This window comes from Glycine max, chromosome 11 (assembly GCF_000004515.6).
Source record: "Glycine max cultivar Williams 82 chromosome 11, Glycine_max_v4.0, whole genome shotgun sequence".
Classification (NCBI taxonomy): Eukaryota; Viridiplantae; Streptophyta; class Magnoliopsida; order Fabales; family Fabaceae; genus Glycine; species Glycine max.
This window is the reverse complement of record NC_038247.2, coordinates 32,604,968-32,623,191: the sequence shown is the minus strand read 5'-3', so window position 1 is coordinate 32,623,191 and position 18,224 is coordinate 32,604,968. Positions and strand designations below refer to the sequence as shown.

Below are 18,224 nucleotides of genomic sequence, written 5' to 3'. Positions count from 1 at the left end.
ATTCTTCCGGCATGCGTTTTGACCTCATAATTTCATTAAAGAGTTTGGTGAGCCACTCAAGACCTCTATCTCCAAGAGTTTTCCACACTTCAATAGGTATGTTGTTTGGCCCCACCGCCTTACCGTTACTCATTCTTTTCAACGCTTCCTTTACTTCCTGTTTCTGAATCCGACGATAATACTTATAGTTCCGGTCCTCTTCTCTTGTGTCTAGACTGCTAGAGTCATATCCATATCCATCATTAAATAAGTTGTGGAAATACACCTTCCACCTTTCCTTGATATCTTTTTCATGCACTAAGACTTTGCCTTCTTCATCCTTAACACACTTTACGTGATCCAAATCTCTAGTCTTCCTCTCTCTACCCTTAGCAAGCCTATATATAGATCTTTCTCCGTTCCTGGTTCCTAGAGCTTGGTATAGTGCGTCAAAAGCTTGGGCTCTTGCCTCACTCACCGCCTTTTTGGTTTCATTTCTAGCTATCTTATACTTATCCCAAGTTTCAGAATTTCTACACCTAGACCACTCCTTGAAACACTCCTTTTTTACTCTAACTTTGCTCTGAACACTTTCATTCCACCACCACGATTCTTTACCCCTAGGTCCAAAACCTCTAGATTCACCCAACGTCTCTTTAACCACTTTAATAATCTCTTGGGACGTCTTGTTCCACATATCATTTGCACTTCCTTGTGATTGTCCACACCATCCCTCCCATATCTTTTGTTGGAAGATTCCTTGTTTCTCACCCTTCAAGTGCCACCATTTGATCCTTGGTGCTACCATAGGACTTCTTCTCTTTGCCCTATCTCTAATTCTTACATCCATAACCAAAACTCTATGTTGAAAGAAGAAGATATTTATAAATAATTATTGATTTTAACTCTTAAATGATGTGAGATTTTGTAAATACTAATACAGAAATCATATATAATGAAAAATTATAGAACATCCGACACATAAATATAAATTATAACATGTTAAATATAACGATAAAACCTAATGGATTATCAAAGACATTTAAATTTGCATTCATCCCTATGAGCATTGACGATAGAAACCTTAATTAACCTTAAAATGATTTGTATATATCCACTATTTAAGAGATTATTTAAAAGAATATGATTAAGACACTACTAGAATATAGCCTTTCTAAGTCGGTTATTTAGGTCAATTTACGACGATTTTGACTTGTCTTAAAAAGGGGTGTCATAAAATGTCGTAGGCTATACAACGCCGGTTTCGAACCCGTCTTAATTTACAAGGCTTTCTAAGACGGTTATTTGAATAACCGTCTTAGAATGTGGGTTAATTTCTAAGACAGTTATGTGAATAATCGATCTAGAAAGTATATACTGTAGCAGGCTTTCTAAGCCGGTTTCCCACATAACCGATGTAGAAAGTATGTACTTTAGCACATTCTCTAGAATAACCGTCTTAGAATAATGGTACTGTATGTGACTTTCTAAATCGGTTTTCTGCATAACCGCCTTAGTATGTCAACCATTCTAAGACGATTTTTTACGTAACCAACTTAGATTTTTTTTTTTGGTGGCTCTCATAGCTTTAGTGTAGGTTGATGAAAATTTAAAGTATCATAATCATTTAAAGATTTATGAAGTCCCTTACTTACAATTGAATACAATCATTTAATTTCATATATATTGCACAAATTTACATAATAATTGACACTAAAGTCAATTATGAAACACTATACAGCACATGCAGGAGCACATGATATTGTATTAAGTTCTACATATAAATTATGCCTAAGACTATAAAACTTTTAAACAGCACCCATGACTGGTAACTAGATAACAAAACAAATAAATGAAGTGGACGTATGCACGTGCTTGATGGCACGATCAAATGGCAATGCAGATTTGCAGTCAATAATTGAGAAATAAGAAAATGTGCAGAGAGTGAGAAGAACGGTCACTTACATATATATGGTGAGAGAAGAACAAGTACGTTTGGGTAGGAACACGTGGCCTAAACAATGAATCCCAATTGCTGATAAAATATTCAGCACAAAAGATTAAATGGTTACAAACTAAGTAATATTTTGCAATTAAGATTTTAAATAAGTGAAATAAAAGAACGAAATTATAAATAATATGAAAAATAAAAATTGATTATGTATTTCTAAAAACTCAATAAAACAAAATTTGAGTGTGTGACAACTTATTTATCTTTGAGTGTGTGAAAACTCAATATGCCTTTATGCTAATCATCAAGAGAAACTGTTCATGAGTAATCAAGGCTAATTATTTATGCCTTTATGCTAATTATTTATGCCAAACCTAGGTTGTATGACGCTAGAGCCACTGAGTTGCTCGATAGCCTCATTTTTTGTGTTTCAAAGTAAGTTATCTCTATAGCAAGCAACATGCAAACATCAAACAATTTAATCCTCCAATTAAAACAACTAACCAAGGTTGGTGGGTGACCTTTAAATACAAAAGATAGAAAACCTTATTAAATTTATAGATCCATTTTAATACCAATTTTTACCATAGGTGTTGCGTTGGTTTTTTTTTTCTTTTGGAATAACAAGTATTGGAAACTTTAGTCCAACGCTTGAATCTATAAATAAGGCCAAGTACTAGAGCAACTAGAAGCAATCCCAAACTTCAAACACTAGTGCTAAGCATTAGAAAAGGAGCTAAACACACTTATTGCTTTTTAAAAAAACACTATTTACATTTAGAAGAACAAATACACTATTTTGCATTGTCTAGCTGCTATTTTGCGCAAAATATACATAGCTTGAAATGCTTAGTAACAAATGCACAGTAGTTATATTAAAAGATGATGGAATAAAGTTAGTGCATCAATAAACAATGATTTCTTTTATAATAAATATATTACTCAAAATAGATGATGGAATCAGACTTTACCTGAACCATTATCTGCTTCATATGAGACGACTCTGGTTTCTGGAGCATTCAATTTTAGTATGCTCTGTGAGATTGAAGCTGATTTCCCAAGATATGGCCTTGTGACCTTTTCAATCACGGCTTGTCCTTGAGTACTCACATAAAGAGTTGAATTTGTGAGACATATTTCTATTAGTGCCATTGTACTTAGTCCTTGAGTACTAATTTAAATAATAATGTGTGATTGAATGATAGTGTAAGACTGTTTTACATTGTCAATGTATAAGCATTAAATTCATAAATGAAAAATACAAAAAAGATTGGAAAAACATATCATTCTAAAATGTAATTTTAGCGGTAACTTGTTTTAATATTATTTTCATTTTGTCAATTTATCATATTAATTTGATTAACTTGATATTAATTGACAAACTGGTAGAGATGTCACACATCATATAAGTGTTTATCACATACGCCAAAATTGACAGAATAATATTTTAATCTAATATACACTCTAAGACTAAAAGACACTTTAAGAGACTAAAAAAAATCAAATGAGTAATCTAAATTATATTTTAACCTCTTAATATATGTCGGTTAAAAAAATTAAATTAAGTTGGAAGTTTTACAAGCTGCATATGTAGAAGATTGGAATGTTGAATTCAAAGCAGCTCATAAAAAGTTACTGCACCGCCTATGAAATCTGAATGGAGGCCCCGTTTTCATTTTTTGCACAATCATTAGCTTAGACTTTAAGAAGTACAGCTAGTGCCACCGACATTAGTTTATCTTAAGCACCAAGTTTATGATGTTTTATTATTATAATCTACCTATAAAAGCACCTCCGTGTGCCACATTAGGAATATGAATGATCAATTAAATAAATTGAGTGAATGAAATTTAGTTTTATTTCTCTCTTCCTCCAGTGAGTGTGTGAGTTAGTGTGGTAAAAATAAAAAGTTCTTCTCTCTCTTTATTTCTTCCGTTGTGTGTGTGTTTATGGGTTTAATTTATCCCACTGTTAATAATGTATAATATTCCAAATTTGAAAGGTATAGTAGAAAATTCATCATAAGTTCTTATGCAAAGAATTACTTGGAGAAAAGTGACTTACATGACTAGCTAGCATATAAAGCATGAGATTGTATGCTGTCCCAGCAGGGCCGTGCAAATTAGTAGACAAATTAGGCATCAGCCTAAGGCCCCCTAAAAAAATAATTTTTTAGGTCCGTAATTTTTTTTTATTACTAACTATTAACAAATTTTAACTGATCAAAATAAAATAATTTAGAATCTCTCTCTTTCCTAAAAATTAGTCAATCAATATCAACTTTTTAAAAATTAACCAATATCACAATTAATGTCATTTAAAACATTTTATTTATCCCAAAAAAGTAAATCCCTATTAACTTTTTTTAACCCATCCCAATTCCCTAACTAACATATCTCACTCTCAAAACTCCATTCTTCACGTTTTTTCATCTCCTCATCTTCTGTTCATAAGAAAAAAATATTTTTCTCCTTCCCTTGAATGAAACCTATTGTCTATTGATCAAACTTTGTCTCTGCGACTCAACGTGAAGAAAAAATGAAAAGTTGAAAAGCTAATTGAATCTCAATGTGGTGCCTTTGATAAATTTGTTATTATTCATAAAAATGACGCAGAAGCAAGTTCAATAGGTGAAAATGTGATAAAACAACCACTGATATATCATACTGACAACGAGAAAAATGTTATAAAACAACCACCTATAAATAATATTGATTTTGCAGCTAAAAAAGCTAGAAGATTAATATAAAAATTGATATTTTATATAATGTACTAAGTCTCTTTAAAATTTTTGTAAAAAAAAGACCCTTTAACATTTTCGTCTTAGGCCCCAAAATGTCTGCACACGATCCAGTGTCCCAGTCCATGCTTTTTCCATCATTACCCCATTTGCCTTGACGATTTCAGATGATAGAGGATAAATAAGATACAACCTCAAGAGGTACTGGAAAATGGAAACAAGACCCTTTTAGATATGGAATTACTGTCCAAATCAATACCTAACACTTATATGAATTACAAAATTTGTTATCCTACCGCAGAAGAAACAAAACAGGATGTACACAAGTGAGATACAATAGCATTTAGAGCTGCAACATCAATTTAGTTCAGCAAATGAACCAGAGAAATGCAGCCAATGGCACAACCAAGTAGATACTTTTAGTTTCATTAAGAAGTCTTCTTAGCCTCATTAAAAATGAAAGGAAAAACAATCACTGCATTAACAAATCTTCTTAGTCTCATTATCTACGTGCATGTAATTTGTAGTTAAATACTTTATATGGTTCGCTTACCAATGGTTAACAAGTTGGTGCACCCCAGCATCATTGGCACACACATGAGCTTTGGCAAGCTGCCACTTCCAATTTGTAGTTGCATCCACAGGAGGAGTAACTACACGTTTTCATCCGAAACTTGGTCCGAGGCTAAGCTCTATAGCAATAGGCTTGAGAGTGCCAAGCGGTATCAAGAAAAATATGGTGCGGGTAGCATAGGATTTTCTCCCATAAAGGGCATTGATCCCGTCAAGAAATGGAACATAGACATCGCGTTACTTTACCATAAACAGCTTATTTTCCACTATTGCCTGACAAATTCAAAGGAATAAAGTTAGTACTAGGGGCCCGATTGTTTAAGAGAACTAATGGGATTTGGAAACAACACACTATTAGTCATTTAATTAAGGATTTTGAAGGTACGTACCTGTTGCACGGTCATGCCATTAAGTTGTCCTAGAATATGCTCTTTTTTGAGTGCAGAATCTTGGTGGTCATATGTTTCCGGGTCGAGTTTGCTCACCAGTGGGAAAACTTTAAGCCCCTCAATGTTAACAGGGTTGACTCCTGCTATTGCTTGCCGGGAAAATTCATCATCTCGCAGCCAGGAAAACTTGTCCTCTACATGATAAACACATGAGATCATTAGTTTAATCAACCAGAAAAGCAAATACAACAACTTGGTTGCAAAAATAATTATATATTAGTCCCACGTATGCTAATAAACACTAATTATAATCATCGATGAATTCTCATGAAGCTTAATCCAATCTGGCTAGGAACCGTTGACAGTAATGTGGAAGTCCTCCTTTTACGGACCTAGTTATATATATGCTTCAATTCATACTTTCAAAGTCAAAACAGTAACATTAAAGAATACATTCTCCTTAAGCCCAGTTGCACCAAATAATAGGTAGGCAGGCAAAAAGTTTCTTAAATTACACAATATATAGCAGTTTAGGCCATATGTATCTTTTATCTATATACTCCATAAATCAAGGCACGCCGATAGTTAATATAACAAAGAGATCAAAAATTAAAATCTAACAACTAAGAGGTAAATAAGTGAGGTTTAGTTATGAAGGTGAAATTAGTTTAGGCCAAAATTCTAATAATTAGAAAAACAAGACAAGGGGACACTCACTAGAAATAATCTTGGGAGTGTCATACTTAAGAAGCCCCTGGCTGCATTCTTGTATCTTTGTGAGCACTTGTAACAATGGAATTTTCTTCAAAATTTCATCTTGCAAGGGCAGGCCATCACTGTAAAGGTCGTCAATGTCTGAAAATCTATTGAAGTCATGGTTATTAGCAGAAAGACTAGCCTTAAGACCAGGGATCAAGTTATGGACCACTGCCTTGAGCCTCTTGATTAAGAATGTGTTCAGCTTAGACTCATCAAATTGTTCGTCTCTTGGTACGTACATAGGCAGTGGCATCTCCACACGACTCTCAGCATGCATATCTGTAACACTCATCAATTTACTGTGTTATATATGCCAAGTAACTTGTATAACGTAAAACTCATCAATTCTCTCCTCACCCATTAACTTTTTTATTAAAAAAAAGAGAGTATTTTAAGCGTAATTTACAAAAAAAAAATCCTGGCACAGTCAATGCCTTAAGAACTGTATTAGTATATACTTATAATAAAGTGAATGGTCAATTTTTTTATACATGTAAGAATCAGTTCTTAGTGATTGAGTTGTTAATGTTACTTATATCAGTGGGAGCGCGGCCAGTACGACAGCGTCTTGGGTATGGATGATTTTGGGATCCACCGAGAGTTGGTCTGGTAAGCTCAACTCCTTCATCTGGATTTCCCAGATCGTTATATGTATCTAAGAGACACTACATTATTAAACTACTACTGTGCATCGCATCGCATCACATCGCATTGCATTGCACCTTTTGATTTTACATGCACCAGGTGCTCGGCAAAATATCCAAATGAGAAAAAAAAATAACTCTCACGGGCACAAACGATCGCAATCAAAAGCAAAGGGGACTTACCAATGATGATAGAAGGAGTAAAGGGGACTTACAAAGAACGTGAATGAATGAATGGGTAAAGCGGAGAGAAAACGATGCCGCCACCAAAGAAAGAGTGGAAGCGTCAGGGGTCGTCCCTTGGAATGAATGAATGGCTCATTCTCGAGTCAAGTATTGCGGAGTTGTTGCTGCGACGCAAGAGCCTCACGTGCGAGGGAGCGTGGCTGGGAGGGTTTGGAGGGGAGGAGTGGGGTGCGACGCGGGAGCCTTATGCCTGAGATTGAAACCACGAAAAATGAAATGAATGAGAACAAGCTAGGGTTAGTACTAAATGAACAGATACGAAGGCGGTTTTTTAAGAAATTGGTGGTAGTTTAAGTTTTCACTAATTACGAAAATATTATTATGTCACATTATAAGACGATTTTTATACGATCGTCTTAGAATATGCGTCATAAAAATAAATTATAATAATTTTAATTATAAAATGTCACCTTGTTATATTGACAATTTTTGTATAATTATCTTATTGTAAAAAAACAAGTATTTTTTAGTAGTGAGAGAGACCATCATAAAAAATAAAAAATGAAATAAAAAATGAATTTACTTTATGAAATAATACATTAATAATCCCTTAAAAATAGATAGGGACCTCTCAAATAAATTATCTACTAATAACCTAACTTATCACAAGATTAATCTTATCCATACTCTCATATAAAATAATAATAGGTAATATACATATGATAAGTATCTTATCTTGAATGATCGATTGCCGATACTAAAAATTAATATAATAATTATTGATGGATACTAATTCATAACAAATATTTTAACATAAACTAAATAGTTCAGCCATACCACTAACACATTTGGAAGGTTTAAGGAGTGAATTGGTGATGCAGAAGAACCGGGTGGAAAAACGGGAAGATTGCTTGTTCATACAAGCGAGAAGGGACATGTCCTTCATAACGGTCACTTTCATGACATCATTTAAGCTCGATCACTAGGAGAATTTTTTTATATATATTTTTGAAATTTTTATTCCTTTTATTATTTTTAAATTTTTAAATCAAAAGGTGTTTAAAATTAAGATCGAAATGATTGTATAAAAGTGGCTAGAGTTATGTTAAGGGAAAAAATCTACATTACGAAACTAAAGTATTATATTAAAAAAAATCTCTGATCACAAAAAACATAACATTATTTTTCCGCAAGGTAGGAATATTATTAAACTGGTCCACTCAGGCCAGCAGGACAAATGAAGGGCAACAATTCATGACACCTTATATGCATATCATATTTGTACTCTACCTGAGCATTATATATATATATATATATATATATATATATATATATATATATATATATATATTAAAAAATTTAATAATCATGCACTACTGCAATTATTAGTATAAAACAGATTTTTACTCTTATTCAATATTTATAAATTACGATTGATATGACTTATTAGTTATTATACATGATGATATGTTTCTTTTTATCATTAATAGAAAATATTCGTATATGATTGCTAATTATATTGGTAAAAGGGGTGCCGAAATCCATCTACAGAGAAAGCGTGCAAGAATCTAACTCTACCTGGTTAACTTGACGGTTAATTTGTATTAACAACTGCTATATAAGTTGTAAATATTAGGTAAACTGTACTTTTTAATCCTAATTTTTTAGTTTTTTACAAAATTTATTTTCAACAAATTAATTTGATATACTTTATTTTTAATTTTTATGAAATTTGCAAATTTTATCCTCTATTATTTTACTTTTAATATAATTATATTTTTTATTCCTAATTGTTTTGAAAAATTTTATTCTCAAATTTTATGCTTATTAATAGATAAATGATGGAGATCGAATACCTTTTACACTCAAAATTTTAGAATTTAAAAATTAGTTATTATAAATTATTTTAATGCTATAACATTTTTTAACTTTATTTACTAGGTGTCTTTTAATTTTGATCTTTTTTCATTTTTAAAATTTTGATTTTCAATTCTATTTTTTTTAATAAATTATAATTTTCAATTTAGCTTTTAAATCTTATAAACAGTTTAACTTATTTATTTTTTATTTTCCTAATTCAATTCAATGCTAAATTTTCCAAAAAAGTATTAATTAAAAAAATCTTATTATTATTATTATTTGAAAAATAACATAATGATTAATAGCTTCAAAGAAATTTAAATTTAAATTTTTTTATTTCTAAATAAATAACGAAAATGTTCCCTAGCTAATTGTTTATTGTTTAACAAATATGTATAATAGAATTTGTGGCAGATAGATCGAGAGGGAATGTTAATATATATATATATATATATATTAACAACTACAACTTGATTAAACTTCTTGTAGGAAGATAGGAAGATGATGGCAGTGGTGGACAATCCAGCAAATGCAACTGAATGGGCATTAGCAGAAATGATAAATCAGCCAAAATTGCTCCAACAAAGCCACGAAAGAATTGGAAAATGTAGTAGGTGGAAAGAGACTAGTCCAAGAATCAGATATTCCTAAGCTCAACTAAGTGAAGGCTTGTGCGAACGAAGCTTTTTGTAAGGGTAGTCATATACTACTAAGCATAAGTGGTCTTGGGAGAAACCCAAAAGTGTGGAATTATGAACCCCTCTAGCTCAAGCCAGAACGCCACCTTAAGAGTACTTATGGATCGGATGTAGTTTTGACAGAACCATTTAAGGTTGATATCATTCGACACGGGAAGGCATGGTTGTCCAGGAATAACGCTTGAAACCACAATGACTGTAATGTTGTTGGCTAGGTTGCTCCATGGCTTCACTTGGAATGCGCCTCCTAATGTGTTAACCATTAATATGTTTCTTGCGGATCCACTTGTGGCAGTAGCAAAACCAAGATTAGCTGTAGAATTGTACCAACTTTAAATTAAGTAACATTTATATGAATGAATGACATCAACTGAGTTGATTGAACATAATGCGTTGTTATAAATTTTTTGACATTTATCTTATTTAATTTTTATGAATAAAAAAATAAATATTTATGAGGTAACTTTATACGTGAAACAACAATGTTGTTTAATTAAATACGGCAAATGAATCACAAAATAGGAGAGTCAAGTTATTAATTAACCTAATATCGTGTACTGAAGTGTGAAAAAGTGCAAAATTTTTTAGTTTATAAGCTAAGTTTAGGTGTCAATAATGCACTATTATAAAAATGTCTTTGAATTTTTCTGATGCATTGGATATTAATTAAAAGCATTAATGTTATAAAATATTAAAAATATGTATCTGAGCACTTCATTACATTTCTTCACTCAATGATAGGCTTTTGGCTGAACCACTCGTGGCAATAGCAAAGCCACGTTTATCAATAGACATGTATCAATAAATTAAGTGAAGGTTTGTAGGTATACCCTTATAATATTTACAGGTAATACCCTAATCCAGCATGATTGTCTCATGTCTTTAATTCATTTTTGTTTTGGTGTAGGAAAATCTCACGAGGAGGAGGGAGTACTATGTCTATACGATTGACCAAAGATTGTGAACTGTCATTGCTTTCTGCTTACTGGTACAGAAAAAATGGTAAGGTTGGGGCGACAAAGGAAAAGAAGGACTTGGAGACACACCTAGCTAAAATGGGAACCAAAAGTTTTAATTTTAGTTTTTACTCTTTGTATTTTTTGGATTTCTCTTATTTTTTTAGTTTTCCATTCTATGTTTGTTTTTCATTTTTTTTTGTATTTTTCGTCACTTTTATTTTTGTTTTTAAGTTATGGGTCGCGCCTTAATTTTTTTTAGATTTAATTTCAATTATTATTGAATGATAATATGAAAGAAGAAAAAGAAAGGACGAGTAAGGAATTAAAGCACAAATTATAATGTTGACCATTTCCTCAATCATTATTCTTTTTTAATAAAAAGCAACTTACATACCATACAACTATTTTTTTTTTTTTTTTTTTACGGAAAAACACATACTTCTTTATACACAATGATGAGAGAACTCATAATAATGCAAAATGACATCACCATAAGAAATTAGGAAAAGATCACTCAATTTTTTTAAATGTGATTTGACTCCTCTCATGCTTAAGTCCGCATCATAAATTTATTTAAATGATTATTTGGTCCCTCTCATGTCTATGTCTATAACACCTTTTTTTTTTTTAAATGTGATTCAACTCCTGAAGCCAACATGCATTCACAAATCACAACCTCTTCCTGATTTATTTTTTGCATTTAACTATTACGTATAGTAAAACCCTGGTGTTAATCTTGGCTTGGCTACTAACACGAGTGGCTCAAGAAGCATAACCCCATTATTAGCCTTAACAAGGTTGACACTTGATACATTTGGAGGTGCACTCCAAGAGAAGGCATGAACCAACCTAGCCAATAACATTACAGTCATTGTAGAACCAAGTACTATTGCAGGACAACCTCTCCTTCCAGTGCCAAATGATATGAACTTTAAATCTGGCTCTGACAAAACAATCATAGATCCATCATTCTTTATGTGGCGTTCAGGCTTGAACTTGTGAGGTTCATTATTCCACACTTTAAGGTTTCTCCCAAGTCCATGTCTGCTTAGTAGCACATGGCTACCCTTTGGAATAAAATAATTGCCAACCATTGTGTCATTTGTTGAGACATGGGGAGGATTGAAAGGCACAACAGGATGAAGGCGAAAAGCTTCTCTTACACAAGCCTTTACATAATTGAGATTTGTAATATCTGATTCTTGCACCATTCTTTGTTTACCTACAACCTTATCCACTTCTTCAGTGGCTTGCTGAAGTATATATGGCTGATTTATCATTTCTGCAAGTGCACATTCAACTGCATTTGACGGATTGTCTGCTCCTCCAAGCATAAGTTCCTACATGTTTGATTGTTATTATTTTTTTGTTAATCTATTTAATTAACATGAATGTATATGTATGTATGGTTTCTATTAATAATCTACACGTGAATTTGAAAGTGTTGATGCATGTATAATAGAAACAAAACAAAAGAATGAAAAGATGTGAAAACAATTATTACTATAGTTTGTGCCTTGGTTTTGGACAATGTCAACAATGGTTTATCTTAACATCTTTTATGGAAATCATTTTTTTTTTAAGTTAGGCAGAACTTTAATTTTGAGGTTAACAAATTTATTGGTGACATTTTCTTAAGTTCATAAAAATCTAAGATTGGTGATGAAGTGATCATGCAAGGGGAAGATCGAGTTAACGAAAGGAAAGAATGTATTACAATAGTTAGGGCCTTGATTTCCTTCAATGTCAATGTAGGATTATTGTTGACATCTTTGAGTGAGATGAGAACATCCAGCAAGTCCTCTTCAACGGTCTTTGATCCATCATTCCATTGCTTCATTCTCTTTTCAATGATTGGATCATGATACTTCTTCATCGTCCTCATACCTTTCTTCACCTTGCTCTTATGGCCATCTAAATCAAGAATCCTCAAGCACGGGATATAATCAGAAACAGAAAAGGCATAAACATGCTTAAGCAATGTGAAAATAGTATTCACATGTTCTACTTCCTCTAAACCAGGGCCTCCATCCTCCCTACCCTTTCCAAAGTACCTTGTATTAAAAATCAATTTTCTAGTCACATTGCAACAATAATGTTGCGCAACATCTCTGACATTCACAAGGCCCCCATTGTTCACATTTTTGCATTTGTTGTAGACATAAAACATGATGTTATCAGCTTCTCCATTCCTTTTTCCTTGAAGCCATTGGTGCCTGAGGGGGGAGAATAATTCGTTGACAACGATTCTCCTCATTTTCTTCCATTGTTCCCCAAAGGGTACAATAGCTATTGTCACATAACCACTAGACATGATATCAGTGGCCATGGTTAGTGGTCTTGATGCAAAATTAACATCATGCTTTCTCAAAAATTCACAAGCAATGCTGGGACATGTCACTGGGATTACGTGGACATTTCCTAGGCGGATACATGCAATTTCGGTTTTCATTTCTTGCATAAGATTGTGTATCCAGCAAAACACAGGTTTGTTTGCAAGCATTTGAGGAAGGTTACCTACTATAGGCCATGGTTTTGGACCTGGGGGCAGTTTGGGCTTTACCACTAAGTGATATCTCAAGATTTTGGTGATGGTAAAGCCACAAAACATTACAATCAAATAAATTAGAAAAGATTGAAGGTGGGGCCATATGAAAGCAGGGGCATAACCCATAACGATGGAAAACGGGTATTCAATTGAAGAAAAAAAAAAGTGCTAGGTTTCAACTTTGATATGATCACTAATAATGTGCTAAGTTCTTGGTCACTCTTGCATTGTTTTTGGGATCCTATTTATAATGCGGTTGCTAAAATAGGCACGATCGAGTTGCGTGTATCAAATTCAGATGGAAAAATCTATCCAAATTTACATATTGGGCCAATCTTTCTAAATTCAGATCGAGTTGCATTGTCATATCTTATTGTTGCATTGTCATATCATATCTTATAGCATTTCTCTTGAATTAAAACACTAGTTAATTTGGTTGATAGAAAAAATTGTATCAGGCCAATCAAGATATTTTATTGTCCAGTTTTATAAATATTAATTTTGTGAGCAAAAAATTAATTATATAATAAAAACAAATGGTAAAGGCATTTGTTAGTTAGATCCTATAATAAAAAGAGAAACATAAAATTATAAGACTCATAATTTTTTATTATTAAAAATAATTTAAAGTAAAAATATTATTATTGAGAGATAAAATATTATGTTGTTGATAATTTTTTGAATTTTTCTTATAATTTGTATTATAAATATTTTTTTATTTTAATTTATTAATCGATGATTTTAATTCCTTAACAGGTGCGTTAACAAGACCCTATAATAAAGAGAGAAACATAAGATTATAAAAATATTATCTATAACTTATTTAAAATGTATTGAAAAAAATCCCCCTCACTCCCTGCATTATTGTCAGTTTCTTGTGTGTCTAAAGTAACATCACCTGTCACTTCCGACGTACGAAAAATTTGAAAAATGGTTTTGTATGCATGCATCAGAGTCGTGTAGAAGTTGGAGATTCGCTCCGAGCTGCACATGCCTGTATGATGTTTCACAAGCCACCGAGCTGCATATGCCTCTCATGTTTCACAAGTATGGCTTCGTTGACCCACATCTTAATTAATATTATCCCTCACGAGAGATCATGTTTTGAAAGTAAAATTTTTGGATGTTTCACTATAACAAAAATGACATATGGCTACGGACGTGTTTGCCTACAAATATGAATAATTTTTTAAAAAAATAAAAAAATATTTATACCTATACTCATGTGTCATAGGTAAATTGAAAATTTTGTACCTACTAATATTTAATATAGGTAAAACTCAAAATAATTTTTATTTACAAATACTCAGTGTTGATAAAATTTCAAGAAATTTATATTTACAATAATTTGATGTTGATAGAATTCTATAAAATTTACACCTAATGTACATTGGTGTAGATAAAATTTAAAATTTTTTTACTTACAAATACAAAGTGTAGGTAAAATCTCATAAAATAAATACATATTAAAATAAATATTTTTGTTTAAATATAAATGTTATCTAACATGCACCAAATATTAGATAAAATTAAAACTTATTCTACAATTAATCTTATCATATTTTACACGTATCCTTATATTTGATTTTATTTTATCTTATTTTAATCATCAAACCAATTGGACCCTTTCATATTTCAATACACTTTGGTTAATTTTTTATTTTTTTTGCCGAATGACACTTTGATTAAACTCTTGTTTGCAAGAAATAATTATATTTATTATTTTTGTAAAAGTAGCACATATTTAATTTAATTTATCTTTTTTTTAAATCATTTTTAATTTTTATATGTAAAAAAAATATTCTGCTAATTTTAAGGTTAACCAAGAGGCATTACATTATTGGTAATCCCCCTGGACAATTTAAATTTAACTCAATGACACAAATTTATCTAAAAAGATAGGATTATTATCATGATATTTTTTAATCTGAAATTGAGGATTAAACCTTTAACCTTAGATTATATATGAATATCAATAATATACAATGTCACCTTTTCTAGGGCTCGCAACACTATAATCACACACCTCTCCAAAATTTATTTTCCCTTTCTTTCAAACTTTTTTGTCTTCCAACAAATCGGCGATGTCGACGACGTCGGTGGTGCCAGTGAACCAGCAGCAATTTGGAACGGGCAAAACCTCCATGATTGCTCTCGTCGTTTGCTAGGTCGTCAATACATTTGTCAGAGAGTGAGTGCCCCCTTTAGTTTCTTCTGTTTTATTTGCGTTCTATTTTGTTGGATGATATTTCTAGGTTAAGGTTTTGCAACGAATTGGTGTGGATTTGAGAAGCCCGGGGCCCTAGGTTTTAATTTTTCGTTGTGTTTCTTTTTTGTGTTGCTGGAATTATGGACTGAGATGAAATTTTAGTGAGGTGTTGGAGAGGGTTTTGTTGTATTGCTTGAAATTGACAATGAATGAGGAATATGAAGCTGCAATTGTAGTTGTGTTTCAGTCACAGACACCCAAAAGCCTCAATGTTGTGATTGAAATCGGGGTTGGGGTCTTTATTTGCATTCTGTTTGTTACTAAGCGATTTTTGAAGAGGTTGAATTTCTAGGTTAGGGGTTTACAACTATAGGAAGTGGATTTAAGAAACACAGGGCGGGGTGTTGAGAGAGAGAGAAATAGTTGTTTTTAGTTTTAAATGGATATTGTATAAACTAAGATTTTTTTTTAAGAGGAAAGGAAGGAAATTGATAGATTTTCATGATACTGTTGGATTATTCATTTTTTTGGATCATTGAATAAAGCATTTCCACCCAGGAGATTGTGGATAAGAAATTCTCATAATTGGGAAATGTACAACAAGGAACTAGAAAAACCAAGGGTCTGTTTGGTTAATGTGAAAATTCTTGTATAAATATTTTAACGAGGTAGTTATCAAATAATACTTGTATTGATCTAAACTGCATAAATATTTTAACAGAAGCAATGTAATTTTTGTTATCTGATAGGTATCAAATAATAGTTGTATTGATCTGGTTTCTACTTTCAATTATGTGTGATTAGGTGCAACATGGGATTCAGATGGGCGTATAATACTTCTTGCATTTTCTAAATCGTCAACTTTGGGATCTATTCACTTTGCATCAAAACCTCCGTCATTAGGTATGTGGCCTTTTCATTCAAAGATCTTATGTTAATTTGTTTATTGTTTTTGTATCTTTTTATGTTAAGCTAAATTGAAAAGGGAAAATAGAGAAAGGGATATAGAATATATTTATTATTAAGGTTTGGTATAAGGGTGACAAAATCTCTAAACTAACAAGTCTATTTATAGTGAATGCTGACCACAAAATGGCCATGATGAATAGTATTTCTCTTTTACCATAATAAATTTTGTGAGTTAATTGAAAAAGGGAAAAGATTGATTGAGATGGAACAATGTAAAATATATTTCCCAAATGCACTATCTGATTGTAAGCAAAAATCTCCATGCTAAAAACTATGACCTTGAAAAGCACATATACCCTCTACTTTGGGTGCACTACAAGTAATACATACTCAACTAGAGAACTTCTCAGAACATTGAACACATTATATTTATCAACATAAGCTATTAAGTTGATTGGATTAGTGAACATTTTTAATATACACTATTAGAAAATACACTTTCAACATCGGTTATTTACGAAAATCTACATCGGTTTTAAAACCGATGTTGAAAGTACCGATGTTGAATGTACTATTGCTAACATCGGTTTTTAAAAACTGATGTTAACATAAAAATGCTAACATTGATTTTCTAAATAACTGATGTTATATATAAAGAACTACAACAAAATAAGTGTATACATGATGAACGTTGACATCGGTTTTGATATAAAACTGATGTTAACTAATAGATTAACATCAATTTTTTATGTATAACCAATGTGAACGTCCATCATCTATACACTTATTTTGTTGTAGTTAGTTATATATAACATCGGTTATTTATAAATAACCGATTTTAACGTTTGTATATTAACGTCAGTTATGTATAAATAACCAATGTTATTAGAAATAACCAACATTGGTTTATTGAAAAACTGATGTTAAGGTGTATGTTGACATCAGTTTTTTCTAAATAACCGATGTTGTTTACTATATTAACATCGGTTTTTATTAATAACCGATGTTGTTTTCAAGTTTTTTTTATATAAACTTTCTGTTTTTACAATAAATCCAAAATTGTACCTATAAAAGGAAATTTCAAACCCAATTCACAGCAAATAAACATTTTATTCTGCTTTCAAGCAGTTTTAATCACAATAAATAATGAATAATTGATTTATTATTAACAACTATCAACAAATGAATTAAATGTTCAAATAACATAGGAAATGGAAAAAATGTTAAACCAAAGTAAACTAAGCTAAACTTAATGTCCCTAAATCCTAGCTCTGAGCTCTAACTCGGAGATAATACTGTGTCCACTAGATCCGAAGTGCCTTTAATCTCTCTGGCTCCAATGGTCTAGGATCGTTAAAATACTGCATGATGAAATAAATGATAAGTTAATAATGTAATACAAATTATAAAAAATTGAATTTGTTTGAAATAAACGTACCGTTTCCCAGTTATTCCTGAAACTTTCTAATATGATGGTGGACATCTAGTGCATGACATAATAGTCACACTCAGTGCTTCCTTTTTGTCTATTACACTAAATACATAATGAAATTTGGATATTGATTAAACAATTAGTGTACACATACATAAAAAGTATATATAAGTGGAGGTTTTATGTAAATGATGTACCTTGATGACAATCCACCTAACAGCAGCCTTTGTTTAGGCTGTAGAGCATCATCAAGACCTTTCAAAGCACTGTTCCAGACGAGTGACAATTAAAAATTGGTGTGTTGAGGTATTTCAATGCAAATGTATTGAAAAGAACACTGACCTGTTAATTATTCCCTTAAGGTAGTTGTTTGGCTTGTTATGCAATG

General features: G+C 31.7%; 2 protein-coding genes across 4 annotated transcripts; both read right to left on the bottom strand.

The window, feature by feature from the left end:
• Nucleotides 1-800: 800 nt before the first annotated feature.
• Nucleotides 801-7,590, bottom strand: LOC100817322 (linoleate 13S-lipoxygenase 3-1, chloroplastic). 3 transcript variants are annotated; one of them, XM_041006488.1, is made up of 5 exons: nucleotides 6,350-7,590; nucleotides 5,633-5,826; nucleotides 5,224-5,516; nucleotides 2,902-3,027; nucleotides 801-2,014 (listed from the first exon to the last, which is right to left on the bottom strand). In XM_041006488.1, the coding sequence occupies exons 1-3, from the start codon at nucleotides 6,681-6,683 to the stop codon at nucleotides 5,481-5,483; spliced, it is 564 nt and encodes a 187-aa protein (XP_040862422.1). In that variant the 5' UTR covers nucleotides 6,684-7,590; the 3' UTR covers nucleotides 801-2,014; nucleotides 2,902-3,027; nucleotides 5,224-5,480. The 3 variants fall into 3 exon arrangements, with proteins under 3 accessions (XP_040862422.1, XP_040862423.1, XP_040862421.1); XM_041006489.1 differs by lacking the exons at nucleotides 801-2,014; nucleotides 2,902-3,027 and adding an exon at nucleotides 4,671-4,874 and having other exon boundaries at nucleotides 6,350-6,670; nucleotides 7,251-7,566; XM_041006487.1 differs by lacking the exons at nucleotides 801-2,014; nucleotides 2,902-3,027 and adding an exon at nucleotides 4,671-4,874.
• A 3,809-nt stretch (nucleotides 7,591-11,399) lies between these two features.
• Nucleotides 11,400-13,566, bottom strand: LOC100787378 (isoleucine N-monooxygenase 1). The gene is made up of 2 exons (XM_006591672.3): nucleotides 12,456-13,566; nucleotides 11,400-12,078 (listed from the first exon to the last, which is right to left on the bottom strand). Exons 1-2 carry the CDS (start codon nucleotides 13,410-13,412, stop codon nucleotides 11,446-11,448), a joined length of 1,590 nt encoding a protein of 529 aa, XP_006591735.1. The 5' UTR covers nucleotides 13,413-13,566; the 3' UTR covers nucleotides 11,400-11,445.
• Nucleotides 13,567-18,224: the final 4,658 nt, after the last annotated feature.

Coding starts and splice junctions, on each gene's coding strand:
- LOC100787378 (XM_006591672.3), bottom strand. CDS start 13,412: ATGGGTTATGCCCCTGCTTTCATATGGCCCCACCTTCAATCTTTTCTA. Junction 12,079..12,455: donor AAATCAAGGCCCTAACTATT/GTAATACATTCT, acceptor TCAAACATGTAG/GAACTTATGCTTGGAGGAGC.
- LOC100817322 (XM_041006488.1), bottom strand. CDS start 6,683: ATGAGTGTTACAGATATGCATGCTGAGAGTCGTGTGGAGATGCCACTG. Junction 5,827..6,349: donor CACTCCCAAGATTATTTCTA/GTGAGTGTCCCC, acceptor TTTATCATGTAG/AGGACAAGTTTTCCTGGCTG. Junction 5,517..5,632: donor ATGGCATGACCGTGCAACAG/GTACGTACCTTC, acceptor TGAATTTGTCAG/GCAATAGTGGAAAATAAGCT.